Source organism: Leopardus geoffroyi, chromosome C2, assembly GCF_018350155.1.
Source record: "Leopardus geoffroyi isolate Oge1 chromosome C2, O.geoffroyi_Oge1_pat1.0, whole genome shotgun sequence".
In the NCBI taxonomy this organism is placed as follows: Eukaryota; Metazoa; Chordata; class Mammalia; order Carnivora; family Felidae; genus Leopardus; species Leopardus geoffroyi.
Window position 1 is genome coordinate 8,638,689 of NC_059333.1, and position 15,503 is coordinate 8,654,191.

Below are 15,503 nucleotides of genomic sequence, written 5' to 3' on the forward strand. Positions count from 1 at the left end.
AGTGTGGTAACAGTATTCCAGCCAGAGGATGTAACATTCGTCACATGCCATAGAGAACCAGGAGTGCAAATCCAGAAGCACATGCTTTTCTGTCCTGGGAACTGAGGCACAGAGCCCCAAATCTGTCATAGAAGCGCTGACTCTTGAAGTCCACAAAAGCACTCCTTGCGCAATGTCTGTGTCACCTCCTGGAACCCTGGAGGCCTGCCCGTGGGGCTAGCCCTTCTTGTCTTCCTCAGCGAGTTCAGCACACCTCACGTGTGTGCTTGGATCTTGCGTGCATCACTCAGGCTGGGGTGTGCGTGTGCCATTCGTCACTCTCACGCCTTTCTCCTGGGCCCACTTTGCTCATTTTATTTCTGCACCTGTAAGGGGTAAGCTCCAGGAGAGCCGCGTGCTCACATGAGTTGAACGTGACCCACAGCTCTGCTCATTGCCCCAGCACTGGCTTTGTCCACTGGAGAGGAGAGGCCGCATTTAAGGAGAGAACCCAGGGGAGAAGGAGACTCGGCAGGCTTTGGATACTTTGAAGGATTTTCCTTTTCTCCCTCCTCTTCTCTCCAGGGCTCTTTGGAGGACAGACTCACCCCTGCTTCAGTGGCCAGCTCACCTGCTGTAGTGGCAGGACAGTCTCTACAAACCTTTTCAGATTGACATTGACTTTGAACAGTTGGACCATTTTGGACAGTATTTTTGACTTGGTGAAGGCTTGGGTGGGAATTGAGGGATTTTATATCGTCTGAAGGCTGGCACTTTGCTTTTTATTTTCATAATGCTCCTATAATATCAGGTCAGGAGCTCTGCGTACAACAGAAACCCACAGCGGACCCCTGTCAAAAGCAAAATAAAGCAAACGTGCTTAGGTTGCTCAATGTTGTGGCACCCTCCAAGGCTCTAAGGGCCACTTAAAATCTGATCTCAAGAGGGCCAGAAGTTCGAGTCTGTTCCTTTATACCAAGGCACATGCCACTGCTAGGAAAGTTCTAGGTGAAGGGAGCTAGAAGATCTAGCATGTTCCTTCAGACCATGTTGATAGGTGGGACTGGTTTGATTTTAAGTGGACAACAAAGCCTGAACTAGACAGATGAAGTCCTGAATCGTAAATTCAATCAGAGGGTCGTGGGTTGGGCCTTTCTGGGGTCCCTCAAACCCCACTCCTATGTGAAGGCCTGCAGACACTCTTACAATGGTGAATAAGGCTATATTCCTCCCTGGTGTTGTTCCCCAGTGGTTGTGACTAACAGGTAGAGTGAGAGTTTCAACATGACCATCACGCCTCCCTGAGTTCAGTAGGGCCTTCACTTGGGTTCTCAGCCTGTTGGGATTTCTTTCTTTTTTTCTTTTTAACGCTTGTTTATTTTTTGAGAGAGAGAGAGAACGTGAGCTCGCATGCACACACCAGGGGTAGGGGCGGAAAGAAAGGGAGACAGAGAATCCAAAGCAGGCTCTACACTGTCAGCACAGAGCCAGATCCGGGGCTTGAACCCACGAACCATGAAATCACCACCTGAGCCGAAGTTGGAAGCTCCACCGAGTGAACCACCCAGGCGCCCCAGAACTATTGTATTTCTAAGCATTTCGGTCGAATGATCAAGTTAAGCGATTTGCCCAGGGTCCACTGCCTGGTTAGTGATAAATGTCTGGACCCGGACAGAGTCTGATCGCTATCCAGGCTCGTTTCCAGCATCGCTTTTCTGCCTGGCAGCCACCGTGTCAGTTGGCTCCTTTGCATCTTTTTATTGCTTGTCATTACTCTCCAAATGTTCAACATTTACATGCTGTTGACAATTAGGATTCCTGTTTTAAGTTTTCAGAAGAGCCGGCGAGGATATTGTTTCTATTGAGGTAAGTGCCCCGATTTACCAAGTGGTATCTTTTTCCCTCAGGCGCACTTAGAACTACCTCCCAGCTCTTCAGTGGTGCAAGCCCAGGAAGATTTTAATCTGCTCAAATCAAGCAATACGAGAAGATACGAAGTCCTTAGGGAGATCCTGACAACGCTCGGCCTGAGCTGTGACCTAAAACGAGCTCCTGCCTTAACGCCTCTGTACTTACTGCCTGCTGCCGAGGTGAGTGTGTGCGCTCAGCCCAGAAGGGGGCGCCTTGGATGCCTTTCTTCCAGACGGTGACCCTTTTCCTCAGGGGTTCCGTTGCGGTGGGTTTATGGTGTTGATTTCTGTTTTTATTTTGACTTCAGATTTGGGAGCTGCCTTAAAGATATCCAAGTATAGCTGATATTTTTGGTGTTTGTGAGGGAGGGAGGGAGAGAAGGGAGTTTAGAAGGTCTTAAATCTTAAAGGTCACATCCTATCCATTTTATGGTTAAAAAAAAAGGGTCACTCTTTTATGTGTCAAGAGTATATTTGGAAACCACATTTTATTCATTTGGGATTAAAAACCTCTGTTTTGGTTTGGGCCTTTCTCAGTGAATATTTGGATGGGAAAACCCCAAGTTTTGTTTCATTTGTGCTGATGTCTGCCATCTTGTGGTGGAAGGGCTCTGGATTTCAGTTTAGATCTAGTTGTGTCCAAAAGGAAAATGCCCATGGAGCTGGGAATGTATTCAGGAATTTTCCCGGTCTTGTGTCTGCACTTGATGCCTGTGGTTGTTACCTGGTTTGGGCAGGTTGCCAGTTTCCCTAGGGGTGTCTCCTGCTAACCCCTTTGCTTTGTTTTGTCAGGCTGTCAATTTCTTGTTAATTGTGGCAAATGATTTTGCGGGTCTTTTTCTCATCTCCCGTAAATGGGGAAATTTATGAGTTTAGTGATGTAACCGTGCAGTTTTAGCAAATATCTGATAGTCCAGGTGACTCTAAACACCAAACTTACCTGCTTTCCCTTGTCCCCCATCTCTCTGTCCCCCATCCCCCGCCCTCCGCTGCTGTGTGTGTGTGTGTGTGCGCGTGTGCGCATGCACATGCGCTCTCTCTCTCTCTCTCTCTCTCAAAACAAATAAACATTAAAAAAAGTAAAAAAGAGAAGGAACTCCCTTTTAGGTTGTACTCTGTCCCTTGGCAAACTTAGTTTTCAGAGGAGAACAGAGCTGCAGGCTATCTGGGTGGGATTTGCTCACTTGTAGAAGACAGGTATAAACTCTGAGGGATCTAGTATTCAGATACCTTATAGGATTGGGGCGCCTGGGTGTCATAGTCAATTGACTGGCTGACTTCGGCTCAGGTCGTGATCTCGTGGTTCATGGCTTTGAGCCCCGCGTCGGCCTCTGTGCTGACAGCTCGGAGCCTGGAGCCTGCTTCAGATTCCGTGTCTCCCTCCCTCTCTGCCCCTCCCCCACTTGCGTGTGTGGTCACTCTCTTTCTCTCTCTCTCTCAAAAATCAACAAACATAAAAAAAAATTTAAAATGATAGCTTATAGAATTGTATGAGGTCTACAAGAAAAAATTCCTACAAGAAATATGCGAGGGGTGCCTGGGTAGCTCCATCGGTTAAGTGTCCGACTCTTGGTTTCAGTTCAGGTCGTGGTCTCATGGGCATGGGATTGAGCCCTGTTTTGGGCTCCATGCTGATAGCACCGAGCCTGCAGCCTGCTTCAGATTCTGTGTCTCCCTCTCTCTCTCTGCCCTTCCTCCGCTTGTGCTCACTCTCTCTCTCTCAAAAATAAATAAATAAACTTAAAAAAAAGTCCAGTGATTAATAGTATAGATTGTTGAGAGTTTTGATAAATTACATGTGTATAATGTGCCCAAAAGTCCCTGATGCCCAATCTAAAAATAGACTATAGATAATAATTTTAAATTTTAAAAATGAATAATATTGCAATGGATGATGTTTTTTTTTCATTTAAGAGACATTCTTTTATTGCATTTTCATTATGGCTTTCAGCCAGTTTGCATTCTTTTTATTTTATTTTTTTTATTTAAAAAAAAAATTTTTTTTTAACGTTTATTTATTTCTGAGACAGAGAGAGACAGAGCATGAATGGGGGGAGGGTCAGAAAGAGAGGGAGACACAGAATCGGAAGCAGGCTCCAGGCTCCAAGCTGTCAGCACAGAGCCCGATGCGGGGCTCGAACTCGTGAACCACGAGATCATGACCTGAGCCGAAGTCGGACGCTTAACCGACCGAACCACCCAGGCGCCCCAGTTTGCACTCTTTTTAATGGGTGCTCTTAGGAATTAATGATATGACTTTGGTTTTGTGCCTTCAACTTGGGAATTCAAAACTCCACGTCATTTGTCTCTGTGTGTTCAGTTAATAGAAGGAAAAGCATCAGCTCTGTCTTGTGACTTTTATCAAAATAAAGTGGGTCCTCAGAGCTTCAGCTCCTTTAGATGACCCACGTGTGGTCCCTCCTGCTTTGGGGGGATGGGGCAGAGCCTCGTGGATAAGGGTTACTGGTCCCAGGGGAGATGTGACTGTCACTCTCCTAAATCTTCTCTGTCCCCCCTTTCCTGATCGTGGAGGGCAGAGACTGGAAATGTGAGGAAGTGCCTGCTTATTCTGAGGTCACGGAGCCAGAGACACCAGGCCTGCCCGTGGCAGTGGTCTTTGACCTTTCTCAGGAATTCTGACTGCACTGGCCTTGGGACTCGCCCCTCTGGACTCTTTGACTCTCGCCCCTCTGGACTCCTCAGTGAAGAGGAAAATGTGTTCCCAAGGTTTGGGTTCTAGGCATTTCCTGTGTCTTTAGGATGGGTATGGCCCGAAATACCTAAGCAGAGGCTTTGCGTTGCATGTCTCCTTATATTAACATGCCCAGTAGATACTTTATATTTTTGTCCTTTTGGTTCTTTAAACCGCCTGCGGGTGTGGGGGAGACATTTTCCCCCTACTGATTGGTAACCCTCATTCACAAATCTTGGGAATGAATGAAATGCTTGAACAAAATGAAAACATGTACTTGTTCTACATACAGATTCACAAATACCCTATACAGGCACCAAACCGACCAAGTTCCTTATTACATAGTAACTTTGGGGAAGAGCAATTTTCAGAAATGTTCTCTTCTCATTTTGGGTCATCCAGTTGGTCTGCTAATCCTGTGCATTACATTTTCTCCCGATTGCCTTTCTCTGAGTTCCTTTTTACTTTGGGAGCCCAAGGAGCTGAGGGAGTGGGCATATGAGTGTTGTGTATATCCACATTTCTTAGTTTTATTACTCCTTCTAGAAGACTTTGAATCTGCTGCTAAAAGAAATACAAGAATTCAGGGTGTTAGAGTATGTTTTCCTGGGATACAAAATCTTTAAGGGATTATCATGCAAATGAATATGAAAGCAGAAGGATATTCACCGACTTTGATGGTCTTTCTGGAGGCAGGTGTTCATTTCCTCTGGCCATCCTCTTAATGACATTTAGGAACATCTGGTCATTGTGCCGGTGATGGCTCAGCACTTTTAGCTTTTACAGATAGTTGGGAATGACAGATTGGGAACAGAGCTGGGTCGTACTTTCTATTTGATTTTCTTTCCCGCAGCCTTCTTACTAGATCTCATTGATCCCCATGTAATGAAGGTGCGTGAGAGGACGTTGGTATCCTGGCATCTGTAATACACGGCCCATCCTTAGATTCATCACCTGCCTTGCAGATTCGATGCCTGTGCTGGCCTCTGCTTCCTGCTCCCTGTAAAATACTCTGTGCTGTTGAGAATCCACCACCTCTCACCGCACGGTGTCGCTGCTGAGCTAGGCTGCCTGGTGGACAGACTCCCTGGAATCTGTTCAGAGATTTTTTTTTTTTCTCTCTGCATCAGCAGCTTCACATACTGTAGTAGTTTTCCATTATATTGGTGGCACTTTCTTTTGGATGTGTAGGAATTATTTCAGTGCCACAGTTAATAATATCCATCTTCCATTAAACATTTGCTGGATGCTAGGTCCTATTACAGGATGGAATATGAAAGAAGAAAATAAACACACTAGTTATCTGAATAGTTTTACTGCGTACCAGCTGTGTTTACACAGTTTGGTGCCTAGGCCCTCGCTCTTCATAGCAAATGGTACAGAAGATTTATGAGGCACCTATGAGCTTCCACATTACTATGATACAAATGGAAAAGAATAGCATGGTGATCCAGGTAGGGGAAAAAAAACCCACTCACCCAGAGTACAGTCGACTCTTGGTGTTTGCTAGGGATGTGTTCTGAACCTTCACCGACACCCACATGCCACAGCAGCATGTGATTTCCCCTATAAAATCCAGTCATGTTTGGCCTCAGAAGCGTCACCATGCATGACACCTTGAGGAAGCAGGGCTCCGCCGAGGTGCATTCTCTGGGTGAGCGGGGCTTCCCATTTAATTGAAACTCCCAGGGGCAGGATTGAAATTCAGCCCTCGGCAAGATTATGCTCTGTCAAAGCAGACAAAACACATGAACACATGTACACCACACACACACGTCTACAGAAAAAAGACTGAAAGGAAACAACAGTATGTATAGGATGTATTTCTAGATGGTGGACTTAATTAGGGCTGATTATACTAAACTTTTGTGTTTTTTACATTTTCTGTAATGTACCTGTATTATTTTTATTATGAACAAACCTGGTTACTAAAAATACATACAAATTACTGTTACTAGACTTCGAAGACAGCCCATAAATGGTCACCACTTGAGTGTTAATGCTCAAAAAGTGAGAAAAGCCATTAACCAGGGACAGGTTCAATACCAAAATAGAAACATGCTTATGCACTACCATAAGTAATCACCGGTCCCAGTACATATTGTGTATTCCTGTGCTTAAATAGCTTCTCTTTCAAACTATAGAAGATGCTTTTTGTGCATCGTCCTAAGGCTGCCATACCTAAGTCCAGGTAGATGAGGGGATGGGTTAAATAGATGATGGGGCTTAAGTGATGAGCACCGGGTGTTGTATGTGAAGTGCTGAATCACTAAATTGTATACCTGAAACTAGCATTACACTGAATGTTAACTAACTGGAATTAAAAAAAAAATTTTTTTTAATGTTTATTTATTTTTGAGAGAGAGACAGAGCACGAACAGGGCAGGGGCAGAGAGAGAGGGAGACACAGAATCCGAAGCAGGCTCCAGGCTCCGAGCTGTCAGCGCAGAGCCTGATGCGGGGCTCGAACTCACGAACGGAGATCATGACCTGAGTCGAAGTCCGACGCTCGACCGACTGAGCCACCTAGGCGCCCCTTAACTAACTGGAGTTTAAATGAGAACTTAAAAAAAAAAAAGTAAGGACTGTTGTGTAGATACGGATAACTTATTTAATATTTGACATCAATATTATTTTTTTAAAAAATGTTTACGTTTTTGAGAGAGGGAGAGAGAATGCAAGCGGGGGAGGGGGAGAGAGCAAGGGGGAAAGAGGATCTGAAGTGGGTTGTGCACTGACAGCAGAGAGCCCGATGTGGGGCCCAAACTCATGAACCTTGAGGTCGTGACCTGAGCTGAAGTCGGACACTCAACCCCTGAGCCACCCAGGCGCCCCTATATTAATTACCTTAGAAGCGCTAGCTTTGTTAGTAATGACTTGACTCCGGTGAAAGGCTAGTTCCTGCTACACTGCTGGTTTAGCTGTGGCTCCCATGTTCCTGTGTGGGCACCATGGGCATCAGCAATCCGTTCATGCCTGTGGGTGGAAGGTACTACTGGGGGGCCTGTAGAAGTGCATAATTCGAGCGCCCTTGTCCCCGCGTGCATGTTTCTTGACGGAACCCCTCGAACTGTTCCTCAAAGAGGACCACACGTGTGCTGACATCTACACAGTGAGTCTTTTCAAACAGATAACCTCCTTCCTGGAGGCGTGTGTTGAGTGAGAGAGTCAGAAGCTACGCGGTTGACCCTAGATTACTGGGTGGCTGCCTCACGGACCTCCCGCCACTGGTGCTGGTGGGAAGTTAGCAGGAATACACCTTTCCGTGGGGGAATCCATATGCGTTTGTGAGCGACCCCGATTGGATAGAAAACCACAGCTCTTTCCCTGGCACAACCTGAAGTCCCATGGAAAAACTCGCCTTTTTGTTTCTGTTTCTCTGGGCTCTGTTTCCATTTTTCTCTCCACTGGGGGAGGGCGTGGGGCAGAGCCCGAGGCTCCGAGCAGCAGCTGGTTGATGGGGACGAGCCGGGATGGGACCTCCGAGCCGGGATGGGACCTCCGTGCAGAGAGGGACCTCCCTTTGGATCCCCCAGCCGGCCAGGGGAGAGGGAGGAGGGTGGACTGTGCACAGCTCGCCCGGCACGCTCCCCTGCCCTGGGACATCCCTGTTTGAGGCCTGGGGCTTTCTGAAACTGCAAAGCTGGCATTCTCTTGGGCGTTCCTCCTGGAACTTGGGCGTTCCTCATGGCTGATGGCACCGAGGTGTCCTGCAGGATGTTGGGGGTCCTGCCACGTGGAGGGGTCTGTGGTTCCTTTGCCTTGGGGTCGCAATGTCACTGTAACAAGAAGTGACAACCAGAGTTATTGTGAAAGCAGCTGGGCAGAAATCGTCCTGTTGTGTCTACGTGTGTGATTTGGGTAGTGTGTGGGTGTTGTGGGATGGGTCCTGCATGCTTTTAAACAAAAACTAGTATCACAATTCATTTTGATTCAACCCCAAATCATTTGCTGTGGAATGTCTCCTCCCCCACCCAAAAGGCAGGTGGGAGTACTTTCCGTATCTGTCAACGTATTAATATCTCCTAACACAGTCCCTTCCACCCTGGGGAGTTCCTCTTCTGATGTTGGTTGCTTTAGGGAGAAGCTGAGACGAAATCATGCTACATGGTTCCTCCCTCCTCCTCTCACCAACCTCTGCACTTAGCACACATCTGAGTGCCTACCGGGTGTGAGACGTTGCTGTGGAAGTTTCCGGCCGACAGAGACATTCCCATTTTGTGGCATGCGGCATAAGTAACTAGGTGCCTCCCCAGGCCTCACCAGGGTCTCACGGCGGCCCTGACAGGTTGGAAGGGCAGGGTGGGGGTCCTTCCCCCTTCGGAAGAGCAAGCCAGGTTGTGGAGCAGTGAAGCATCTCTTGGATTTTTCGGAGTTAATTAGAATTCTCCAATTAAAAAAAAAACAAAAACAAAAACCTTTGCTTTCCATGTTTTAGCGTAGGCGGTGCGTCCTCGCTCCTTCTGCCTTTCATCTTTGCTCTGAATCTCCAATAAGTGCGGTGAGATGGAAACTCCCCGTGTTACTTTAAAACACAGCTTAGAAAATAATTTTTAGGGGTCCAAATTAGAGAGAAACTCAGAATTCCAGGTGCGCCCTGAATAGCTTTTGACATGTGGCTGACGTGGTGTTGTGGTGACTCTTTTACAATACAGCGCCAGCTCAAGAGCAGCTGGCAGATTAAAGCAAACATTTAAAAGCTTTTATAGCTACGAATGTTTCAGGGTCCTTCGTATACCTTTCTCTCCTTTTCTTTCTTCCTTCGCCCTTCACCTAAACTGGAAATGTTTTGTTCGTTTTAACTGACTTCCTGTTATCGAACATAATGCCTGTGTCAAAGGTGACATGATGTGTTTTGATGTTGAAATGCTAAAGAGATAATAGCTGGGGTGTTTTCCTTAGCTGCCTTTTATTTTGGTCTGTCTTTTGGCGGGGTGGGGGCGGGACGCTTTTCGGCTACTGTAGGTACCATGTTGTTATTTGAATCTTATTTCCACAGAGTGTTTCCAAGCGACTCCTGCAGGCGTAGATACTTCTGGGCCACAGGGAAGGCAGGGACTGATAATTTGCTTGTAGGAAACACAGGCAGTCACGACTTTGGTTGTTTTCTATTTGTGATGGATGTTGTTTTCATTTGGTTCTAGTTTGGTTCTTGCTGGCTGGCGTGGGGCAGGGGTAGGCGAGAGTGAGCTTCTCTCTCCGCAGTTTCCTTCTGGGGGGTAGCACTCTATCTAGGAAGGGCGCTTTTATTTCCTCAGACTATTTATATCTACCGCTTATGCAGTCACAGATCCGTGGATGGGAAACAGGCCCTTTTGGAAGAAAAAGTCCTCCCAGTCCAAATGCTTTCTGTCTCCTACAGCAGCTCCCTAATAGCTGCCATGTGTGAGCGGGGACGGATTATGGCGTTGCCTCCTGGGGAAGTCGATTGAAGCTGTCTCTAGAAGTCTTGCAGCACTCTTAGGAGCAGATTTTGGTCTCCCGGGCGTAAAAAGTACATCCCAGGGAATGAGCCCATGCTGGCACCAGGCTGGAGGGCATGGCCCAAGGGTCGAGCTCAGGTGCAGAGCCGAGATTCCCCCCCCCCCCGGTCAGTCCCGCAGTGCTGGGTGCTGAGACCTGAGCACCATCGAGAAATGTTCCGCTTAGTTTTCCGGTGTGTGAATTCCAGACAGGGAGCACATTTTGTTTCCATTCATGCTAAAAATTCGGGAACATTGCTCGGAGAATTGTGCCGTCTTGCAAAAATGTTTGATCCCGTTTCGGGGTTTCAAAACTGACAGGCAATTTGTGGCCCTGAAGGGTGTGTAATCTGGTATCCCCTGCCCGAGTGGGAAGGTAGAGACAACCCGAGGTGGTGGTGATCCTGTGTTGGACCTCAGCCGGGAGTACAGGCCAAGACCTCTCTGGCTACCGCTCCAGAGTGGGCAAACCCGGCTAAGGTTAGTCTGTCTGTCTGTCTCTCTTTCTCTCCGAGGTACGGGAATGCTATCATCCCTTTTTTAGTTTCTTCTGGTTCCGGCTCCTCGTAGCTGCCTGTGAGTGGATGCTTTTTCCCAGGCGCTGTTGGGCCAAGTTTGGCCACTCACAGCCTTCCAGATACTGGATGTTTCTAGAAAAACTCTGTTTTATTCTTCTGCTTGTGTTGTATTTTTTTTCTTGAAACGTCTGCAGGCTTCGGGTTAATAATAGAATCAGTGGAAGAAATACTGGAGTATGGGCTGTTCTTTTAGTTCTTAATTGTTTAGAAATATTGCCCTTCGTAAAAAATTCTAGGGGTCAAACCCCATTTGATGACTTGGGGAACATGGATTTGTATGAGAACAATTAAGGGTCTTTAGAATATTTGTTTTAGGGGCACCTGGGTGGCTCAGGCGGTCAAGCGTCCGACTTCTGCTCAGGTCATGATCTCGTGGTTCGTGAGTTCAAGCCCTGCATTGGGCTCTGTGCTGACAACTTGGAGCCTGGAGCCTGCTTTGGATTCTGTGTCTCCCTCTCTCTGCCCTTCCATTACTCGTACTCTGTCTCTCTTTCTCTAAAAAATAAACGTTAAAAAACATTTAGAATATTTGTTTTAACTGATAGTTTTTAGTAGTATTTGAACCTTTAAAATTTTAATATATGAATTAGCATAAATAATGAATGAGTTATTAATTAAATTTTCCTCTGTTTGCTTTAACTAAAACTTGTAGAAAATGCTATACAATCTCTGAAATAGAACCTTCCTTTGTGGGGAGGTCTTTTTCCCCCGAGGATGAGAGATTTTGGTGAAAATATCTACAGATTTCTGCTAAAAAGGAAACATACTTTCCCATCGGCACATGGAGATTTACAGTTTAGTCTTGTGACATGAGTGTCAAGTTCTCCTGTGTGTCTCCTGTTCCTGTGTCCGGGTGTGGGGAGATCGGGGTTCTGGGTGAAGAGACCAATTGTGTGGGCACTTGGTTCTTGCACCTCCAAGATTTAAATTCAGATTCTAAATAGAATGTCTTGCAAAGGTAGACTGACACCAGCCCTCCCTGGTCAGCGGGATCGCTCGATTCTGAATGGGTGCCTCCCTGGGCTGTTTGCTGGTGTCAGAAACCACAAATCTCTCCTGAGTCCTGAGCTGTGAAAGCATTGAGTTTAAACCTACTTGCTTCCTGCGGGCAAAGTAAAAGTTTGAAATGTAAAATTAAAGTAAAAAGTGAGTATTGTTCTAAGAAAACTTGCAAAGTTTTCCAAGTATTTGACAAGTTGGTTTCTTGTCTTTGAGCAGAAATGAATCCATACGGCAGTTTATTAATGACTAATTAGGTGATGGCACCACTAATCCCCCCTTCCTGTTTTTAATCTCAGTAAATAAGGAAATATGTCTTTTAAAAGAAAACACTCAACTGTGGTTTCGTAAATTAAAAAATGATGGTCTGTTTTTTTTTGAGGGGAATGTCCAGACCCATTTTCTGCCTTAGAATTGTCTAGATTATTACTCCAGGTCGTTGCTTTCCACAGGCAACCTTGATCTGCATGAATATTTAAGTTTTTCCTCTGCCTTTTTTGTCTATAAAATGTTTTAAAGGTCAAAGGTCTGTGATTTTGAGGATTCCCCTTTTGGTGTGTACTTTCCTTCCGTGATGATGGGATTGCGTGTGCTCTGTCAGGTTGGCCAAAGTGAGTTTGTCACGCAAGGTGGCTTTTTAAAGGACAGCCCACTGTCACCAAATTGTCATTACCAAACCCTCTCTGTTTTCGTGGGAGGATACATGAGATGATCTTTCACATTCTTTCTAGGACTCTGGTATTTATGCTGGTCCCAGCAAAGCAATCAGATGCACAAAAAAAAAAAAAAAAAAAAAAAGAAAAAAGAAAAGAAAAAGTTACTACTATTTTCATCCTTATCCTGGCATAATTGAAGCAAAGTAAAAGAATGTTTTGCTCTCTGCTTTATTTTCTTTAGGTTCTTTCTCCAATGGATTTCTCTGTTAATTTATCAATGCAATATATAGGAGCCTCAAATTTGCAATCAAGTTATGTTTTCAGAATATGTGTGCAGTAAAAACATGGTTATTTATGTCATTTGGGTTTCTGTACCAGCTCACATATGTTCTCATGCTCCATAATGCAGTTAAATACCATCTTGTGGTACTGTTTCAGCCAGACCCTGGCCTGGTTGGCTCATGAACGCACTGGGAATGCACGGAACATCTCTCTCTGCTTCTCCAGGGTTTGACTTGGAATTCAACAGCTCTGTTTCAGACGTTGCCCCAAACAGTCCTGTTGGACGCCTAGTAATTCTATAGTACATATATATCCTTACAGGGAGTCAGTGAATTTGTGTTGGTAGGTTAATACTTTCCTCATATTTAAGAAAATGTTTTTTTTTTTTTTGAAACTGTTCTTTTTCTTTTTTGTAGTAACTGTTGAATTGTATACACACATAAAAGGAAATGTTTTGGGGGCACCTGGGTGGCTCAGTTGGTTAAGCGTGTGACTTCAGCTCAGGTCATGATCTCATGGTTCGTGGGTTCCAGCCCCGCGTCGGGCTCTCTGCTGGCAGCTCGGAGCCTGGAGCCTGCTTGGGATTCTGTGTCTCCCTCTCTCTCTGCCCCTCCCTTGCTCCTTCTCTGTCTCTCTCTGTCTCTGAAAAATAAATGTTAAAAAAATTAAAAAAAAATGGAAACGTTTTGTAGAAAATTTGAAGTGTACAAAAGTAAATGGAAAATGTAATGAACTCATGAACTCTCAATCAGTCTGCTTCCTAGGTTTTTATTCTGGCCAGTCTTATTTTGTCTAATCCTACCCACTCCTCCATATTATTTCGAGGCAAATCCCAGATATTCTGTCAGCTCTCTCATTTTAGTATGTGTTTTTAAAAGATAAGAGCTCTGTTTAAAATCATAACCAGAATACCACTGACACACCTAAAATAAATCAGTTCTTTTGTATAGTCTCATAGCCAGTGTTCCATTTTCTAATTAGATAAATATAAAGACTGGCTATATTATCTGTGCATAGTGTATAAGCGTGTTGGTTCCTTTATAAAACAAATGTAAGAAGAAAGCAACTAGATATAAGCCAGTATAACTTCTGGGCAAGTAATTTGGAAAGTAGATTTCCGTGTCTCTCGAAATGCTGTATTTTAGCTCTTGCTACTAGGGTGTTCTGAAAATAGCAGCAAATACTCATTTGTAATAGCGTGCAAGACAGCCATGCGTTGAAACACGGGAGTTTTGTCTGACGCTCGTCCGTTCAGAGTGAGGTACGAGTCTCTCTCCCTCTCTTTTCTGCATGAGGAGTCCTGGCTTCTTCAGCGGGGACGGTATTGATTTTTGCTCCGTATGCTTTCGGTTCGGGTTGATGTTTAGCCTTTGACCCAGCCACTTTCTTACAATAAACAGTTTGTTGATGAGAGCAGCTGCCCACCAGATTGTTTCCAGATTGTTCTCTCCTGGCTGAGGACAGAGTGCACCTTACGAAGGAGTCGGCTCTAAGCTTGTGGCTTCCCCTTCTTACAGCTCTCCGCCTTTGAAGCCAACTGTCAACCTCTGAACATTCTAGTTGTATCCAGTAAAACGGTGAATCCGCGACACTGGAAATCAGGCCTCCCTTACATAAAATTTTGACTATTTTATTTCATTCTCTGAAGGAATGATAGCATTTTCTAGAAGTTATCTGCCCTGTGGACCAGTTCCTTAGATTACAGTAAGAATTCCCAGCATTTGGTATGTGGAAATTAGTGGTAGCGGGTGGATCTGCGTAAAGTAGACAGAACACGCTTGATTTTGGGTAGGAATCTCTGCTCCTTGAATATTTAGCTGTTTTCCACACAATTAAGAAACGAGGTAGCCTTCAAAACGAAGGTAAGTATTACCTGCCTTGTGTTATGATCTTACCCCTTTAAAATAAATTCTTTTTTTCTAAATTCTGTCTTTTTTTCAAAAGACAGTACTACGTTTTTTTTTTTTGTTTTTTGTTTTTTGTTTTTTAATGCAAGCGACAGGTAACCTAATGACTTGTCAATTTATGTGACTCAGAGGTGCACCTTGGTTTGAATTTTTGCTGCTTTCCCTAATCACCCCGCAGCTGTTACCTGGAGTGGACTGTCTGCTCGCAGCGACCTTCATTAAGACAAGGTTGGAACTTTCAAGCCTCAGAGCCAACACTTCTCGCTAAACTGGCCACCAGGGCCTGCTGTCAGAATGGCGAGACTGAGCTCACCTCCCTAGAGGCGAGTTTACTTTTTCTACAACCAGTAAATTTTGTTAAGCTACCAATCCTGGTTTCAAAACTCAGGTCTCACTACGTAGCCTCCAGTCACCAAGCATGCTTACAGCTGTATCCCTTCCAGCCAGGTATTACGTACGGCCTGGACCCAATTCAAGACCTAAGATTAAGACTTGTGTGTTTTTCATTCAGTGCCAATAAGCTGTTATTAATACACTGATTCCACATATACTGAAAAGCTTCACGAACGTACTGGGGTTTGTGTTCAGAGGGAGTACGTCCTGCGTTTGGACTGTTCAAGATCCAGGCCTCGGGAGGAACGGCCCATGGCGATGGCAATCTGGATTTTCAGGAAGGTGTTCTTGCCGCAAGTGGCCATAGGCTCCCTGCCCCAATGCGGGGGTCATGCTGATTCAACTAAAACGTGAAATGCTAGAAGATGTTCTTGGTGGTTGTTTGGGTTTTTTAAATTTTTTAAATTTTTTATTTGAGAGAGAGAAAGAGCGAGAGAGAGAGAGAGAGAGTACACCAATGGGGGAGAAGGGCAGAGAGAGAGAGAGAGATTGATTCTCAATTAGACTGCGCTCAGCGCAAAGCTCGACTCAGGGCTCGATCCCACAACCTTGGGATTGTGACCTGAGCCAAAATCCAGAATTGGACACTGAACTGACTGTACCATCCAGGCGTCCCTGATTTCTTTTGATCTTTAACTTTTTTGT

The 15,503-nt window shown here is 45.3% G+C and overlaps 1 protein-coding gene across 7 annotated transcripts in view; it reads left to right on the plus strand.

Annotated features, from left to right (window-relative positions):
* Nucleotides 1–15,503, plus strand: part of HLCS (holocarboxylase synthetase) — a 239,755-nt gene that overhangs the window by 43,715 nt on the left and 180,537 nt on the right. For all 7 annotated transcript variants that reach the window (XM_045501413.1, XM_045501414.1, XM_045501412.1 and 4 more), the window contains one exon: nucleotides 1,887–2,069. In XM_045501413.1, coding sequence (XP_045357369.1) covers nucleotides 1,887–2,069 — 183 coding nt within the window. The remainder of the gene's footprint in view (nucleotides 1–1,886; nucleotides 2,070–15,503) is intronic.